Source organism: Monopterus albus, unplaced genomic scaffold (genome assembly GCF_001952655.1).
Source record: "Monopterus albus unplaced genomic scaffold, M_albus_1.0 scaffold207.1, whole genome shotgun sequence".
NCBI lineage: Eukaryota > Metazoa > Chordata > Actinopteri > Synbranchiformes > Synbranchidae > Monopterus > Monopterus albus.
The window spans coordinates 228,672-246,857 of NW_018128087.1; the positions used below are offsets into that span (position 1 = coordinate 228,672).

Sequence of the window (18,186 nt, forward strand, 5' to 3'; positions counted from 1 at the left end):
GTTCCTCACATTCCTATACATTTCCATACTAATACTTGGAATAAAGAATGAATGTTGTTTTTTTTTTGTATTAATGTAGAAATTCATAATTCTTTTTGTATGTTTGAACAGTGTTGCCAGGTTTTATTTGAAAAGGCACGTGATAGTATCATTTACATTGCATTATTTACATTTTAGTTAGTAAAAGCTTGTCATCTGATCCTGTCTATTCTCTTTTCCTTCCAAGTCTTTGCTCTGGTGCCAGATCAGTGGTTCACAATGAGGGTGAAGAGATGAGCCTGCCGCAAGCAGCCCTGTCCCTGCAGTTCCTGCCACTGGATGTTTATTAATTCATACAACCCAGAAGAGATGCCCCTGTCTCCCAGATAGCACTTCTGAGGACCAGGCCTTTACAGCACGCATTGTGCACCATGGCAGGAGAGACTCAGCGAATGCATGCTGTCAAAGAGCTGGACACTGAGTCCAAACTGCAGGATGAGGGGACGGAGCTGGAACAGCAGAGTGACAAAACCACACAGGAGTCTTCAGAGCACTTTTCAAGCACAGGCACTGGGGCCAGAGCCAGCAACAGAGGGGCCAAAGTTGACAAGCTAGAGAAACAAAGAGACTGTCCACAGCAGCGTGAGGCTGTCATTCGGCCACAGCAGACAGGGAGGATTGACTTTAGATCACTGCAGAATAGTTCAAAATTTCCCACTAACAGGACTTGGTCAAGTGGCAAAGGCAGCCCCCAGTCCCCGAGTGGAAAGGGCCGCAGCCGAGAGAAGGGGAAGCGGTCAGCAAAGACAGAGCGTGGCAACCCGCAGCAGCTGTACAGACTTAGCATCACAAATTCACGCTCCAACCCCACCATTGGTATTGCCTACCCACAGCAGAAGGTTTCGCCACCCAAGAAGCTGGAGACCAGTTGTGGCCCAGTCTTGGGCAGCTACAGATTCCACGTTCCCAGCATACCAGAGAGAGAGGCTGAGCTACAGCAGGAAGAGCTCACCTACAGCCACTGCTTCCAGGAGGCTTCCTCTAACCTTACCTCCTCAAGTTATACCTCACAGGCACTGGGTTCCTCCAGTGGAACGTCAGCCCATCCACATCCACCCCTGTCACAGCAGCAGCCTGCCTCAATGGAAAACAATAGTACCCAGCCTGGCAGCCAGCTGATCCTGGCTGACTTTCAGCTGAGTGGTTCTAATGCATGGCAGTCTCCTGAAAGGACTTTTAATGGTGCTAACTATGGGGTTTCATCACAAAAATCCACTTCCCTTGCAGAACCCAATAAGGCCTTTGTGTCTGTTCCCGTTCAACATGGATATCATTTTCTGGAAGAATCAACCTCTGACTCTTTTCCCTGTGAACAGAACCCCCAATCCCAAGACTTTACAGACTCTACCCTAAATTCTGTTCATGTGACCCACAGCTCCTTTTCCTTTACCCCAGGTGAAGGGCAAAGCATCAGTCAGAACAGCACTCAGTTTAATAATGAGCAGCAACCAGAGGATAGAAGCTCTTATCCTCACCCCCCACAGTCACCGTTTATTCAAGGAGTAGCATCCTCCATCCAGTGTCCTAGGAATCTGAGTGAGGACTCAGCCAGCAGTGACAGCTCTGCCTCCAGCTCACAACAGTCAGAGCAGGGAAGAAGTGCCTTGCCTGAAAGCACAGACACTACTGGACAGGCAGACAATAGGGATGCAGCCATCACCTCGGGGTCTAACTGTCACACCAAAGACACAGATTCCAACCAAAGAACACTCATACAAGGAAGTGTGCACAATGCAAGAACTATTTCCCAGAGTCCAGGCTCCCAAGTGCACTTTACAAGTAAAACGTTTAACAGCCCTCCAGTCAGTAACATACACACAGTCTCAATACCTTTTGACAAAAACTTTAATAATAAGGTTCTAAATAGGTTACCACACTCCTGGGAGGGTCCAAATAAAACATATTCACCAGGTGATCAAAATACAATTCAGTATACTGACATGAATGATAGGTTTCAGTTTCAGAACCAGCCAGCACTTGACCAACGGCCAAATTCATCAAAGAATAGCAGAATGCCCTGGCAGCAGATACGGCCAACTGTGCCAAACCAAAACAGAATCGAGTTATCTCGGCAGGTAAGCAGCCAAAAATTGGCTTACATGGTTTCCCCCTCTGACTGGCAGGATGATAGTAAATCACATAAACACAGTTCAATGAAAAACTCCAGCTTATTTCAGAACAGCAGAACTAGTGATGGGTTTTCAAACCAAAGACAAGAGACTGCAAAACATAGCAATAACACAGTCTCAACTTTTAAAGTAGATATGAACCACAAAAATAAGGCAGTATACTTTGGACTCAACCAGTCTCTTCCAGCACCAACAAAAAACTACAGCTATCCACCATTACAGGTCCCACCTATGGGACTCATGATGGTGTCACCTTACGAATCCCCTTTACCCTCCCCAGTTCATAATCCCCCATCTAGTAGCACCTGCTCTTCTCTCTCCCCATCATCCACCAGCCCTGTTAACATCAGTTCAGAGGACAGTCAAGTGTCAAAGTCAACACCCCCTAACACATTTTTTCACCAGCTCCAACCCAAAAATCAGTTACCTTCAGATCACCTGAGCTCTCATCCTCACCAGTTTCATTCTGATGCTTCACGACACCTTACTTATGCACCAGACAAAGTCAAAGATGACATGATTAGCTACCTGCAAAACAGCACACATCCAAAGACAGCTATGGATGGAAACAAAGATTACATGGACAGCTTTGGGGTGGAGCATCACCAGCCTCCACCATCATACTCTGCCCATCAGTTGTTAGCCACATCTTATCTTGACCAGTTAGACATGCTTTTGACATGCAAGCAGTGTGATCAGAATTTCAGTAACCTGGTTTCATTTCTAGGCCATAAGCAATACTGTACTCAACACACATTTTCACAAAATGACCTCAAAGACATATCAAAGATGGAGGACAGCAGAAAATTTCACGCAGAACCAGCAAAAGCAGTGCCGTCTGTATCCAATGTTTCAATGTCTAGGTGCCCATCTGACCTTCACTTAACTTTGTTGGGCCTCAATAAAAATGGAGAGCTGATATCTGACTGTGAAACAAAAGGAGACAGTAAAGATGATCCCATGAAACTCAGCTTGTTTTCTGGCTCTGGTAACCTCCCTGTTCCTCTCCCTGAGTTGGAAATGGAGGATGCCAAATTAGACAGCCTAATCACAGAAGCCTTAAATGGGCTGGGCTATCAGTCAGACAATGGAGAGATAGACAGCAGCTTTATTGATGCATTTGCTGATGATGACCTCACCACTGTCAAAGCTACATCAAACAAACAGTGTCTGAAAACCAAAGAATCCCTGGTCTTTGAGAGCAAGAACAAAGAAGGAGACGATGACAAGTCCTTCACACAGAACAAGGGTTTCTATGACTCAGATATTGAGAGCCCTGTGACAGATAAACAGCACACCAAAAGCAAACTAGAGAAAATATCTCTAAACTTGGAACAAGACAAGAAAATTAACATAAAAAAAGAAGTCTCTCGCAAAAATTCAAGAATCACTTCAAGGGAGAAGACAAGGGAGCAAGAGAGCAAAGTGAAAGAAGCAAAAAAACTGTGTAAGAATGAAGATGAAAACACAAGCACACAAAGGTTTCTCTTATCCAGCAAGTTTTCTGAGCGTTGTGGTGTTAAAAGCTTTCAGGACAGCTCAGCACTTCGAGGGTCACTACCCTCACAGGCCTCTACATCTCCAACTTCAAGAACTGCAGTGAAAGAGTGCAAGAGGAAAAGCACTGGAGGAGGCACCTGGAGCAAAGAACTCATTCATAAAATAGTTCAGCAGAAAAATAAACTCCATAAGCTCCATGTGAAAGGTACCAAGAACCTCCAGTTTTCCTTAGTGATGGAGAGACTGACTCCCACTGTACAGAACCCTGCGTTTGGAGAATATGATTATGTCTCGGACTCAGATGATGAATGTGAGGCTGTGAAGATAGCAAGCCAAGGTCGACTAAATCAAAGCAGTCGGTGTAAATACACATACACTAAAGAGTGCAAATGGCGAGCTAGGAGTGAGAGGGACCAGGCAGCGTGGAGGCATGAGTCAAAGGAGTGTTTTGAGGTGAAAAAAAGCGAGGAAGTTTCTCTCTTGCCTGAAAAGCACGGTTCTCACCAGAGACTCAAGAGAAGGGGTAACAGGTCATCCACAAGCAGTGAACTCAGCACACCTGTGAGTGTTTCGAGTGATAGTATCAACAGTCCCAAAAGCACTGACCATATTGATTCAGATTGTGAGAAGAAGACAGACATGATAAAGAAAGAGTCTCCAGAGCAGAAAACCCATGAAAGGTCCTCCCCACAGAAGTTATGTAAAGAGTCCAGCACACTAGCACTGACATTCACTAAATCTGTCAAGAAGAATAATACTGACAATGCCATCCTTTATGATAGCAAGGACAGTACAGAAAATCCAAAAAAATATCACTCATATCCAGAAGTTACAGATCCAGTGTCATCCTCACAAAAAGCCAAAGACACAATGAAAAACCTCATCAAGAAAAATCAAGAAAGAAGCAGAAAGAAGCAGGTGTCTCACAGAAAAGAAACTGGCACGATAGTCAGTGCAGACAGAAGCACCCTACAGAGAACCAGCAATCTGTGCCTCAAAGAAGAACCGACACAGTGCGGCACTACAGACAATCAGCTGCTAAAGTTTGATTTAGACACCCCCAGCATCAACAAAATAACTGATTTCAATATTGACAGGAATGCAAAAGGCAAAGGAAGAGAGGGGCCCCAGGCCACACAACCAGAGCTATCAGACAGTACTACATTTGAAAAACAGACTGACAGCGTCTGCACAGTGAAAGAGGCTATTACTTTAGTCAGTGACCTGGACACACACAAGCCTGCATCACTTTGTGCCTCTTTGATAGATGAGGTGTGCCTTTCTACAACTGAAAGCCAAGATCCTTTGATACAAAAAGACACGCTCCACCTCATGCCCTACCCTCTGGATCAGGAACAGGGGCTTATGAAATCCCCCCTTTCATTTGATACCTCATCAATGTTCGGCGACCTGACAGCATTTGACAGTGGAATTTATTCAGATATGCCAGTTCAGAAAGAAGGTTTCCATTCGATAGAGAACACAGCTGATAAAAAAGAAGAACTTGTGTCATCTTTCTCTCCTTTTCTGGAACAAAGAGAGTGGAACCTTATAGTTAGCCCAGTGCTACCAGATGAGATATCTCAGTACAAAGGCAACTCTGAGAAAAGAGATGAAAAGAAATCAGATTACAATCACATTCCTTTGTCTCTGCCAGAAAAAATAATTGATTATTCTGCAAATCTTAACAGCTGTGCATCAGAGGATGAGCTAGAGATAAAGAGAATAGTGAATGAGCTTGAAAACCAGCTGCAGACAACTAAGTTGGAAAGCCCACCAGTACTAGCCCAGGATGTCCCCAAGCAGCTGCAAATCAGCAAATTTTCTCCTTTACGTCTGGGTGATGATTCAGAGAATGAAGGCATCAGTCTGGGTACGAGGTGCCCTGTGCAAACAATGGATATACCAGTGACCAGAATCCCTTCAGAGCCTTTCACTGAGCCAGGACTCTCATGGTCCAGCCCGATCCAATTTGAGATAATGGGTGGACACCACAGTCCCCACATTCCAACTCACAATGAACCAGGGGGACTTGAACATTTCACTGAAAAAGAGGGCGATACACCAAACTTGATTGCTACAACTTCACATATTGAACACACACAACTCCACCATGGCCAAAAATTGGAGAGAAATGCTAAAAAAGAGACTCCATTAGAAACAAAGGAAGATGTTTTAGAACAGAAGAGATATACAGAAAACCTCATGAAAAGCCTGGAAGTGATTTCAGACTCTATATTCAAAAAAGAATCCATTATATCAGAATACAAGGAGCCGAATGTCACTTCTCTCACGAGTCAACAACATCAAGAAATTGAATGTCAGGCAGTTGATGCAGTTGGGAGAGAAGATTACAGTAAGAAGGAAGCAGTTACTGGGAAGGAGAATATATTATCAACTTCAAATATCAATGAGCGGAAGGATGATATTGCATTCATTTTGAATGAGTCACAGTCATCTCTCTCTAACAGCACTGACCCCACAGTCGATGGAAGCCAGGCAATTTCACTGCAACAAAGTGAGCCCTTAGAAAACAATAATAGCATGGCTGAGAATACAGACACACAAGAGGAGAATGTCACTGAGAATAGTAATTTGATTGAGTCTGCTCACTGTCCAAGTGTAGTGACACATGACCCACATATAGCTGAGGAGTCCTGTGTGAACAATAGTGCCGAAGATAATGGGAATCAGGTGTTCAAAAATGACAGTGAAAGCCAAGAACATTCAACTACACAAAGCAACTACACAAAGGAAGCAGAGGCAGCGAAGGAAATCACCGGTCAGCCTGGCAGCCATCCTTCTTCACCAGCTCTACCTGACCCCGGTCTGGACATTGGTGAGAAAATGGCAGATGTGATGAAAACAGCACTGCAAGAACAAACCACTAACAACCACAGGAATCCTGGAGACATTAGTTCATCACATGCCGGTGAACTGAAAGCGGAGCACTCAGATTTCATTGAAACAGCAAAACAAGATCATTTGACGGGACTTTCTCTGACTGACTGTAGCCCTGCTAAGATTTACTGTACAAGTCCGGCAACCGATATGTCAGTGGAGATAGTCACCACAGACAAGCCCTGCAGTCCAATACTAGTGGAGACCAGCACAGAGATTACTAGTCACTGCTCACCCTTTGGAGACCCACAGTCCATAGCAGGACAGAGCAATCTGCTGATTCTGACACAGTCCGATGTCATCATTGACAATGAATCTTGCAAAATTACTCCATTCAGTGACTCTTTGAAACCGGAAACAGCTCTTACCTTTGACACCACTCAGAAACAAGAGGAAATTTTAAATGTTCGAGACATCAAAGAACATCTTCCAGTTGATTTTATGGCAAGTCACCAAAACTCACCAGCAAGAGAGGAGGTGGAAGAAAGTCATTGCTTTTTTCTACACACTGCCCCACCAACCAGTCCTCTTGTATCAACGTCTCCTCAAACACCCATACGGAAACTGGACCTAAAAGATGATTCGTGTGAGTCACAAAGCAAATGTAGTAATACGTCTATAGATCAAGGCTCAGTTCAAAATGTGAAATCCCCCGTAAATAAAGATGATGAGCAAAGTGTCGGAGAGGCTCTAAACAGCGATAAGCAATTGAACACAACAGCTACAGTGGAGTATTCTTTGATAAGCCCACCTCACCTGGGCTTGGGCATCACAGAGTGTAAAATCCCGAGCTCTAATGCCACTGTTCATTCTCCAGTTCCTGTGACCAGCACAGCAGAGCCACCAGAGATATCAGAGTGCCTTGAAAAGAAAGATCCAATGTACGATTTCAAGCTCAGCCCTCTGAACTACGACAGCATCTCAGATGAAACTCCACAGGTGAATGAATATGACTACATACCAGTTTCACCAGCCAGTAAACCTGAAGAGAATCCAGATATCAAGCAGAGTCCCAGAGATGACTGTGAACCATGTGACCTGAGTGTTAACCCTGCACTGATGTTCAACAAAAGTGAAACAGACACAGTGGTGTTGTTGAACTCAAGCCCTACAGCTAGCCTGAATTTACCAGATGAATCGCTGGTCCTCCAGCAGAGTATGAAATTAATATGTTTTTCATTGGGCCTCCCAGTGAATATCAAAAGCACAAATTCCTCAGCTTCCAATACAAAGAAAGACTTGGAGATTAGCCATGATCTAATTGAACCTACTGAGCATTTGGATATTCATACAGACCTCAAGAAGAAGGTTGAATCAGTGGATTTAACCTCTCAAGATGCTCTTGCTGATGACAGTACACTTCTTAGAAAAGACATTTCAGATGGTCCGCCCACTCCTAAGCCACTTGTCATCTGTGAAGATGAACAAATGCCTCTTCCATCCGACCGATCAGAGAAGCAACCAACAATAGAGACTGGCCAGTGTTCAACAACGCACCAGATACACAAAGAAATATTACAAAAAAGGACACAGAGCAATGCTCAACAGGGAAAAGTGCTCTGTGAAATCTGCTTAATGTGTTTCAGGACTGTGCCAGGGTTAAAGAGACACAAGGCCATGAAACATTTGGTCAGGACTGAAAAACTCATTGGCCCGCAGAACACAACTTCAGACCATCAGGAGACTATGCTTATTTATGAAGCATCACAAACTACAGAGAAAGAACATAAAGATGATTCACAGACCTGTTATCCAAGAAAAATTGATAGGCTGCCTGAGACAAGTAGCACTCTCATATCTAAAGCAGCAGAGACTGAGTCAGTCCTGGAGAAGATGGTAACTGAGACAAGCATGGTGGCAGTCGATGAAATAGGCCATCAAAGCCCCCTGCTGCCAACAAAAGCAAAGAAGAACAACAAAGCTAGAAAGAACAAAAACAGTGAGGTAAACACAAAGCCTGACCCTTTCTCTGATGAGATTCTAAATATATTAAAAACGGATATTCTTCAAGCCATAACTCCTGAGTTCAAAAGCAGTGGATTACAAGGGCACCACAAATCTACCGAGGAGCAGGTGAACATCAGTGACAGAACTGTTACTGAAACAGAGGAATTCCCTCACCCTGTTACTTCAGACTTTGGCTTTGACAAAACACCCCAGCCTCAAGCAAAAGAGACGAATGTACTTAACGAAACCGTTGAGCTAAGTCAAATCATAAGCGTGGAGGAAATTAAATGTAAAAGCAAGACAGAAATGGCAAACAGGGAAGAATCTACAGATAATTATGAGAAAAGTGCTACATCTGTAGACAAGGATATAATCAAAGAATGTGACGACTCCAGACTCAAGACTCTGTGCACTGTGGAAGAGATGCATGAAAAAAAAGGACCAGAAGAGAATCTTGCTCAGGAGATTGTAAGAAAAGTGTCAGCTGAGATAAAATGTGAGGAAAACTGCAGCCCATCAGACAGGGTACATTCTCTCTCCTGTTTGAACTCTTCCCCTCTCAGCCCTCCCAGCGTAAGACCCGATCTGAAGGCCTTACTTGATGATGACACCACATTCTCACAGCTGTTCCCCAGAGATGATGAGGCAAAAAGGAAAAAGTGCCCAAGGGTGTACAGCAAAAGAAACAAAAGGCAGAAGCTATCACCTGACTTGCATGTGACTCAGGATTACACTCCTGCAGAGGCCTTCGTGAAAAATAAAGATCAGTTTGTGGAAAAGCAATCAGAGCAGACATTCACTGACAATCAGACTAACCACTGTGAATATGAGACAATATCTATTGATGATGCCATCATGTTGAATATGTGCCACAACAGCACACTGACTGCTAATGCCAAGTCAATGTCAGATGTTAAACAAAGTGATCAGGAGGATGTTCATGAGAATGTTAAAGAGCTGAGCAACAACCTCTTGAATTCACTTGAGAGCACCATCGATAAATCCTTAATTGAATGGAGTGGCTCCGGTGACTTCACTGGCTTTGACACGTGCTTGACGGTGACCCCTGACACCAGCACCCGTAAGCCAGAAGTGCCAACCGCACCTTGCCCTCTGCCTCTGTCTGCCGCCCCATATCCTGTGGAGCCATGTGTCGCAGAGAATGTCCAAACCTTCCACAGTATAGACATGCAAAACATCAACACCACATTTCAACTTCCTGACATACAGTTCTTTGATGCCAATAAAGATATCTCAGTGGCTCCTCCTGTTGCAGCTGCTGAGGTGGAGAACAGAGATGATGAAAAATCCAAGAAAGTAACAGAGCGGCGGGGCAGGAAATGGCAAGATGGTGGAATGAAGGTCAAAGATAAGCAGTACAAGTGCAAAGTGTGCTTCACTTGGTTCCTCACCCTAGGTGAACTGAACTTTCACAAGTTATCGCACAACCCCTCTCCACCTCCAACCTGCTACATGTGTGTCCAGCGCAAATTCAGCTCCAGGGAGCAACTGAGAGACCATCTGAGAGAGAAACATGCCAAAAACAAGACAGGTATCTGGACCTGTGGAATGTGCTTGAAGGAGATATCGGACGTGTGGATGTACAATGAACATTTACGAGAGCACGCCACTCAGTTTGCCCGGAGAGGTCAGACTCAAGGCTCCATGTTAGACATTCCAGGCTGCTTCATGCAGGAGACAGCTGTGAAGAACTTTATCACCTCAATAATGCAGCACCGCCCCAGCAAAGCCAACAGAGAGGTCAGCAAAGTCCTTAAAGAACAGGAAAAAACTGTTGCTGCAGACAGCGCTGTGGGAGAGGGGAAAACCTCAGAGGGGGCTGAGCCAAAAGTTCACAAAACTAAACACATCAGTGGAGCAGGTGGGAAGCAGAGCACATTAACTCCGCTTGAGGTCCTCCACAAAACAGAGACACCTAGAAGTGTTGAGATGCATCCCAACTGCAAAGACCCCTCGAGAGATTGCCACCACTGTGGGAAACAATTCCCCAAACCATTCAAACTCCAGAGACATTTAGTGGTCCACAACTTGGAAAAAATTTTCCTGTGTCACAAATGCCCTGTCTCTTATCAAGAACCCCAGGCGCTTAAAGACCACCTGAAGAGGGCGCATGAGGAGGTGGACGAGCCAGATTCAAAACACACTACCCTTTACACATGCGAACTCTGTGCTGATGTCATGCATGTGATTAAAAAATCTTTCATCTGCAGCACCTGTAACTATACCTTTTCTAAGAAGGAGCAATTTGATCGTCATATGGAAAAGCACCTGTCAGGGGGGAACAAAATTTTCAAATTCCGAGGTGTTCTCAGACCTGTCAAAACATCTGTGTCCAAAGAAGATGAATGTGATTTGCCTGCAAGCAAGAAGAGAAGAACCCTCTCTGACAGTCTGCAAGAAAACAGCTCAGACAGTGGCATTGCTAGTGTAGGCTCATTGCACCTAAGTCAAACCCCTGAAACACAGTATACAAAACCCTCAGCGTCCACAGCAGATGACTTCACACAGACCATTGCAAATGAATATCACAGTGACACAAGCAATACAAATGTGAAAACTGAGGACATGGCTGAGGACTGCTCTGAGCTATTCGTAGAGCTGGAGAAATGCATTCATATGGACTCAGAGTCTGCTGCACCCAAGAAAGAGGAAATTGACCAAAGTCCCTCACCTAATCCTGATGAAGAGGGTAATGGAAAATCAATTATCGAACCATGTGACGTGAAAGAGGAGGATGTGTTAGTCTGCATTAGAGCAGAGACAACCTCATGGTCAGCATCGAACGAGAGCAGCAGCGTGGAGGAGGAGATTATTAAAGTTAAGGAAGGCTTCGCTGGAGGTGACACAGTTGAGACTAAAGAAAAAGCAGACTTACTTCCACCTACTGAGGACTGTTTTGTCGGCATAAGAGAAAATCAAATCATTTCAAAGACACCCGAATCAGCTCCTAATGTGACAGACCAGCAGATGGATGATGAGCAGTGGCATCACACGCCAAAAGCTTCCAATAACAATGGCAAACAGCAAACCTTATCTCAAAGCGCTGAGCAGGAAGGTAGCAGACCAATGAAGGACAAGGTTTCCCCAGCCAAAACAACTGACAGCACCAAGAACAGCACTACTACCACAGAATCAACAGCAGTCCTCCACTCCAAGGTTGTCCTCAGTGCTTCAGTCTCAAATGAGGACAAAGAGTCTCTGAAACCACAGAAGAAGAGGAAAGACATGAAATCCACCCACAGCCTGCAAAGGATTCCCCCTCCAGTCACACAAGAGAACTTTGACTCTAGGGTGAAAAAGAAATTTCGCCCAAGCAAGTGTGCAAATCCCTCTCTACAAAGAAAATCTGATGGACCCAACGACTACGCTGTGCTGTCCTCAGTACGAGACGACGTTGTGAGCAACAAAATAGTTTCCAAGTGCAAGACTTCAAACTTGGGTTTGCAGTCAAAAAAAGGTTTGCTTGATAGCTGTACTCCAAAGAAAGCTGATATTGTTAATCCCCTTAACGGGGATTATAAAGTCAAAAAGGGACCTCTGGGGCGGCCTCTGCATGCCCCTATTTCTAAAGTGTCTTCAGTTCCCATGAGCAATTCTTTGAATAAATCTAGGCCAAAGATAGGGGTTAGGTCAATGGAAAGCCATTCCTACCGGACAGCAGAGTCCCAGAACCATCTCCTAAGTCAGCTGTTTGGCCAAAAACTCACTAGCTTTAAGATTCCTTTGAGGAAGGACACATCTGAATCTATAAACTGAGCGGGGATTGAGGGACCTGTGAATAAGAGAGTGTAAATTTCACAGTTATAAATGTCTGTTTAAGAAAGAAATTATGGTGAATGAGATTGCACAGCTCTTTTATGTGAAATGCTATCTTTAAATACTTACATAGTCACTTTATGTCTTCTTTGTTCATGTGTTTTATCAAACAAATGTGAGGAAGAATGGCAGATATGAATTTTGGGTCAAAAATGAACATGCAAAAATTGTTGAAAATTTTTTCTGCTTTTCCTTTGTTAGATATTATCTGTTTCAGAGATGATATTGCATTTACTTAAGGGAAAGAAAGAAAGAATACTTGAAAATACAGCCAAATATGATCTAAGAAATGCGTGCTTGTTTTGCATTGATAACATGATTTTATCATTTTATGTCTTTCTGCAAAAGGACCAAAAGACGTCAGAACTGACCTGGACTATTGTCAGTGCACCTTTTGTACAAGCTTTCAACATATTCATTTTGGGTTTTTGTTTTTTTTTTTACCTTACTGTACTGCATTGACATTCATCATATTAGCCTTTTGTACAAACATTACCTGGTGCTACATTGTGTTTTACTGTAATGTGAATGCCAATATCCTCTGAAGGGAACATGAGATCTGTAGCAGTCATGGTACATTCATACAACAGTTTTTACTGGTTGTCTGTAGTGCATTAAAGATACTGTGTAAGCCATCCAAGTGCTTCATATGTTGACTGATAGAACACAAAATTAGGAAAGCTTCAAATGCATAAACTCAGGCGCATACAAGGACATCACAGTCCTGAGACCTGTATTCAGAGTTCTTCCCATGCACTGATAATACCACACACAAATCACAAACTCAATCTGTACCTGTTACTCCAACTGTTTAATTATGAATATTATTTCCTGGGACTACAAAGGTGCTTTATCTTGTTTATACTGTACGTATCTCATATTGTATAATATTGTAGGTAGATTATGTTTGATGTAATGCGTCATGTCAAAGTTTTATTTTAATAATGTGCAAAAGTATAAGAGTAAGAAGAAAGGGAAATGCAGTGCCTCTTGCAAGTTGTAAAGTGGTTCACTAAGTGCCTCTTTTATCATTATTAAAGATCTGTATTGGTCTTTCCTCGCTCTTTCTGCTTTTTTGTTCTTGACGTTTTGCAAATGTTCCAGCTTCCATCGCTGCGGACTGCTGCTGTCACCACACGTATCAAGCACTAGAAGCAGTGGAAGCTGCTTGTGCCTGGAGGCAAAAACAGGTGCACACACAACAAAGCCCGACTTCTTCAGATCAGCACTTCAGTGAGCTCACACATCATCTGAACGATGAGCATAAATGTATCTTTACTACAGGGAAACATTCAACAGACGACAGTTACATTTATCCAGCCATATGTTGGTTTCTGTCAAGCCGGCAGCAAGGGGTTCTCACTTCTGTTGTGTTGCTCTCTCGCCATGTGTATAACGGCTTCTATTCCTACACGAACATTTTTCATCATCACATAGGAATAAAAAGCCATAGTACGCAGTGGCATACGGGTAGAAACACATGGGGGGTGGATGTGAAGCGGAGACACTTCATCCAGTGAATTATCATGAGACCTGAGAAAAAGGACAATAAAACAAGAGGGACATTATTTTCCTGAGGGACTAAAACTCAAACATTCAGCTACTGTACAATTAAATAAAGGTAATACTTTATCTCAGTTACCTGACTAAAATATCAATTATATTTAACACCAGGGGACTTGAATCAACAGGTTCAAGCCCATTTGTAAGATAAATTTTTCCCCCCAAATCCCTTATCTACATTTAACCTATATGTAACCTACATAACACATAATTAGTTAAGGCTTCATAATTCATGAGGATGCCTTGTGACTACCAACATGAAGTCTGATAAGGATGTCCATAATATGTCACAAGATCATAATCACTCTACCCATTTTTAATTAATGTTTATGAAGTAGTAAAAATGTTATAAAGCATTAGGAAAATATCTGTGCTTTCTGTAAACATAATAAACAGCCATTGATCCAATCTAACACCATCTTGGGAGACCGTGGCAGACAGTCAGAGGAAGTGTAGAGAAAACAGCCACAGTGTTGTTGTTGAAATAACTTTGCTAATTAATTTAGTGGGAATATTGGTTTGGCAGCACACAGACCATATTTTTGGACTCACTGATGACTGATAAAACAGCAAGCATAACTATCAGTGAATTACTGACCTACTCGAGTCCACCCCCACTCACTGTATTCCTGCAGGAGAGAGTTTAATTTTATGAAGGTATGCGTGCTGGTGTGTTACATCTTGACCTTTGTTACTGGACAGTAAAAGTCACGAACAGTACAGATAACAAGAGTAAAAATATATTCACCCCCGATTTCCGCGAAGGAGACAAAGGACTGTCATGATTGTTGTAACCTAATAACTTTCGCCAACCATAATATGTTTACAGAAATCACCTTTATTTTCAAGGGTTGTGTGGGCTTTGATACTAATTAGATAAAACCCTTTGAAGCATTTGTGATACATTTTCAGATTTCCACTAATCATTGTTGACATAAGCTCCACAAACATCATCGTACTCTACCACAGTAGTGACTTAACATGCATACATTTAAGTGCCTGATTTAATACATTTAAAACATATATTAAAATAAAAATATATATTTGATATATGTATATGTTCACTTGCAATTAATATTAACAGAATCTGGTTTGAAAATACAGGTTTTTCTTATATTAAGAATGCTTTCCATATAGCAAGGCTGGTATTCTGTTTTTAGTTATTTCTTAACATGGCCATTTGTTATTCATCTGCATAATACTAGTTTGCCTTTTTCACCATTATAACTGGCACCTTGGTCCTTTAATAGCTTTCATTCCACAAAACATTTAAATCATTTTGTATATGGACCACTTATTGAGAAAGCTTATTATATGTTAGCTTATATATATTAAAAACATACAAATAATAGGTTTTACAGTGTGTTGTCTGCCATAAGTACCTAATTCTGTATACACAAAAGTGTGCACATGTATAAATTTCTTTCTTTCTTTACTTTTAAATATCTACTGATGTGTTGTTGAGTGTGAACTGGGGCATATGGTCAAATGTTTTGTGATTCTGGTGAAATTTCTTCTTTTCATTCAAACCATGGGAGATTATTGAATCCCCTCACATTTATAGAATCAGAAACCAAATAATGGGGGTGAGAGTGGGAGGATGTATAATCACAGGTTGTTATATGTGCTGTTGTAAACAGATGCAATAGATTCAATATCAGCATTAATTAGAGAAGAGCGGAAGACTCACTGACAGCTACAACGTGCTTTAGTTTTTCCACACAAATGAAATGTTTTAAAATGTCAGAGTAGAATATGCACTGTATTTTTTTTTTAAGTCCCAAAGTGTTGTGTGTCCTGAAATAATTTAATTTAGTCATTCATTCTCCAAGCTGACATTAGATTCATTACACTGCAGGAATCCTGGCTGGTCAAGGTTTCAGTGATGAGTGTAATGCCTGAAGGCTGCATGACTGATGATTTCAGTTACATCTGAGCCAAGACATGTACAGTAAATAAAATGCCTGTAAATATGTCAAACTGAACAACTTAAATAGAAGCCAATTACCTGTGAAATGTGCTAAAAACAGTGCTATTTCAGTGTTTCCTATTCTGACCTTTTTCCCCCTCAGCTGCGTTGATTTGTGTCATGCTGTACTGGTAATTCATTACAAAAATTATGACTAATAGTTAACCATACATTATGCACCTGGATCGTACCTGCTCCACGGGGTGTGCTTGGTCTCATTGCACTCATGAATCTCCCACAGGGGCCTCTGGTGAGCAGCTGTGTGTTGATTAAGACAAATTAGAGCAGAGCCCTCAGTATATTTTGTCACAGTTTAGCCCATAATGTGCCACACAGAGTGAGTAGGAGCCCTGTGCACCCTGCTGTCATCCTTTTATCATCTGATCTATGAGGAAATTCTCAGCAGGTACAGTCATGCAGAAGCATGATAGGAACGCTGTGCTCTTTGAAGTAGAGTGACAATATCAGTAAGTATGGTCTTGAAATAGCATCTCCTCTCTCTCCTTCTGACTCTTTGGCTGAATCTCCCTCCCTGTCTCATCTGATTTCTGACTTTCTTTCTCCATCTATTTTCCTCTAGCATTATCGTCATTCTCCTGCTCTTCCTTTTCTCCTGCTTTCTTTTTCTTTTCTCCATCAATTTCCTTCTCGCCAATCCACCCCCTCCTCCCATCTTTGGTTCAGCCTCTCCCTGTTTTCTTCCTTCACTGTTTCTCACACGCTTTTTATCTTTTGCTTTCTTCCTTCCCATCCTCCATTTTTCTTCTTTCCATCCCTCCCTGTTGCCCCCTCACCTTTCCACCTGTCCCCTGTTCCCCCTTGTTTTCCCACCCTTTCTACTTCCTCACTCACTTCGCCCTTAGCCTTCACTCCCTCCTGTTTTGCAGTGGAGCTGTTGGCTGACTCTCAGGGAGGCCAAGAGATCAGGAGCAGATAGTAATGGGTTACTGGTCAGTGGTAATGGCACACAGGCTCGGGGGCCACTCAGGTCTCCTCTGTTGGGAATGTGAGGCTTCAGTCATCACAGAGAGAGAAATAGGCAGATGGATATGGAGGTATTTGTTGCACAAAAGGGAATGAATGATGGAGCATTCCTCTCTGCACATATTGGGGTGGGTTAACAAAGAGGGCAAAAAAAACAAAAAAAACAATCAAGACATCAAACCAAATTTACCGGAAAATCTTCAAAACACTAACTACCCTGTTAAAATCCTCAAATGAGAGCATTGGCAGTAAAGTAACTACGTACACTTCCACAGGAGTGGTACCTGAAATAGGAATCAAAGGAACTGGGGCAGTAGTAACATAAAAAAGAATTACTAAGCAAATGAGCAGATAAAAATAAACTGTGGTGAGAAAAAGATGACATAGAAGACAAACATTAAAGTAAAGTCAAGCACGCTTTAGATTTTTTAATTAATGGCCTCTTAGCAGGAAGTCATGGTCCCTTACTGCCAAAGGAGTCTTTATGTACTCAACCATTTGTCATTCCAGTCAGCACCAGAGAGGGAACAGACTGTACACAATAGGTAAAAGTACCTGTTTGATGTTCCAGGTTTACAGAAATAAATGGGGTTGCTCTGCGGGGGCTATGCAAACAAACGAAAGGCGGTTGGTGTGTGTCTGCAGTGACAGGAACACTGCAGCCAGCAGCGGGTCTACAAAAAGGCTGACTTCACAAAACATACACAATTGAGTTTGAACAAAGTTTGTTTCACATGTTTTGTAATTAGTTTGCTAACTAACTGGAAGGATGATTTTGTAATCATCTATAAAGTGCCCACAATAAATTCTACTTAAAAGAATTCTCTTGTTGGCGATTTTTGAAATCAGCCAAACTGCAAACATGCATTTAAGAGCTTGGATTTCCCACACTGTAGATAAAACAATATATAGAAAATATAACCCTTCAGTAGAAAGTTGAATCTGCTGACCAGTAAGGAATGCCTCTCTCATGCCTCTGAGACTCTCTCTGTCCCCCCCACTTCTTCTCCAACACCCCTTATTACTTCTCCACTATAACCTTCATCCTCTCCCCTCCTCCGCCTCCAGAGTATGCTCCCTCACCTTCTCCTCCCACTGTGGTTATAACCGAGAATCTGAAGGATCTACCCTGACATTTGATGTGGCACAAAATTGGATTTCCAGTGTAATTCTCTCCCTGAGCCCCTCACAGAGTGTAATCCACGCTGTGACTAATTGAGTGACATGCCAACAGCCCGAGTGTGCAAATGGATGGCCGCTGGTGAAATTTGTCTGTGACCTACTCTTTTTTCATTTGTTTATTTTTTTGTCTGATTC

General features: G+C 42.6%; 1 protein-coding gene across 6 annotated transcripts in view; it reads left to right on the forward strand.

The window, feature by feature from the left end:
• The window catches only part of znf469 (zinc finger protein 469), a 195,997-nt gene extending 183,213 nt beyond the window's left edge, over nt 1–12,784 (forward strand). For all 6 annotated transcript variants that reach the window (XM_020618542.1, XM_020618545.1, XM_020618541.1 and 3 more), the window contains one exon: nt 227–12,784. In XM_020618542.1, the coding sequence (XP_020474198.1) occupies nt 411–12,293 (11,883 nt within the window). In that variant the 5' untranslated portion in view covers nt 227–410 and the 3' untranslated portion in view covers nt 12,294–12,784. The remainder of the gene's footprint in view (nt 1–226) is intronic.
• Nucleotides 12,785–18,186: the final 5,402 nt, after the last annotated feature.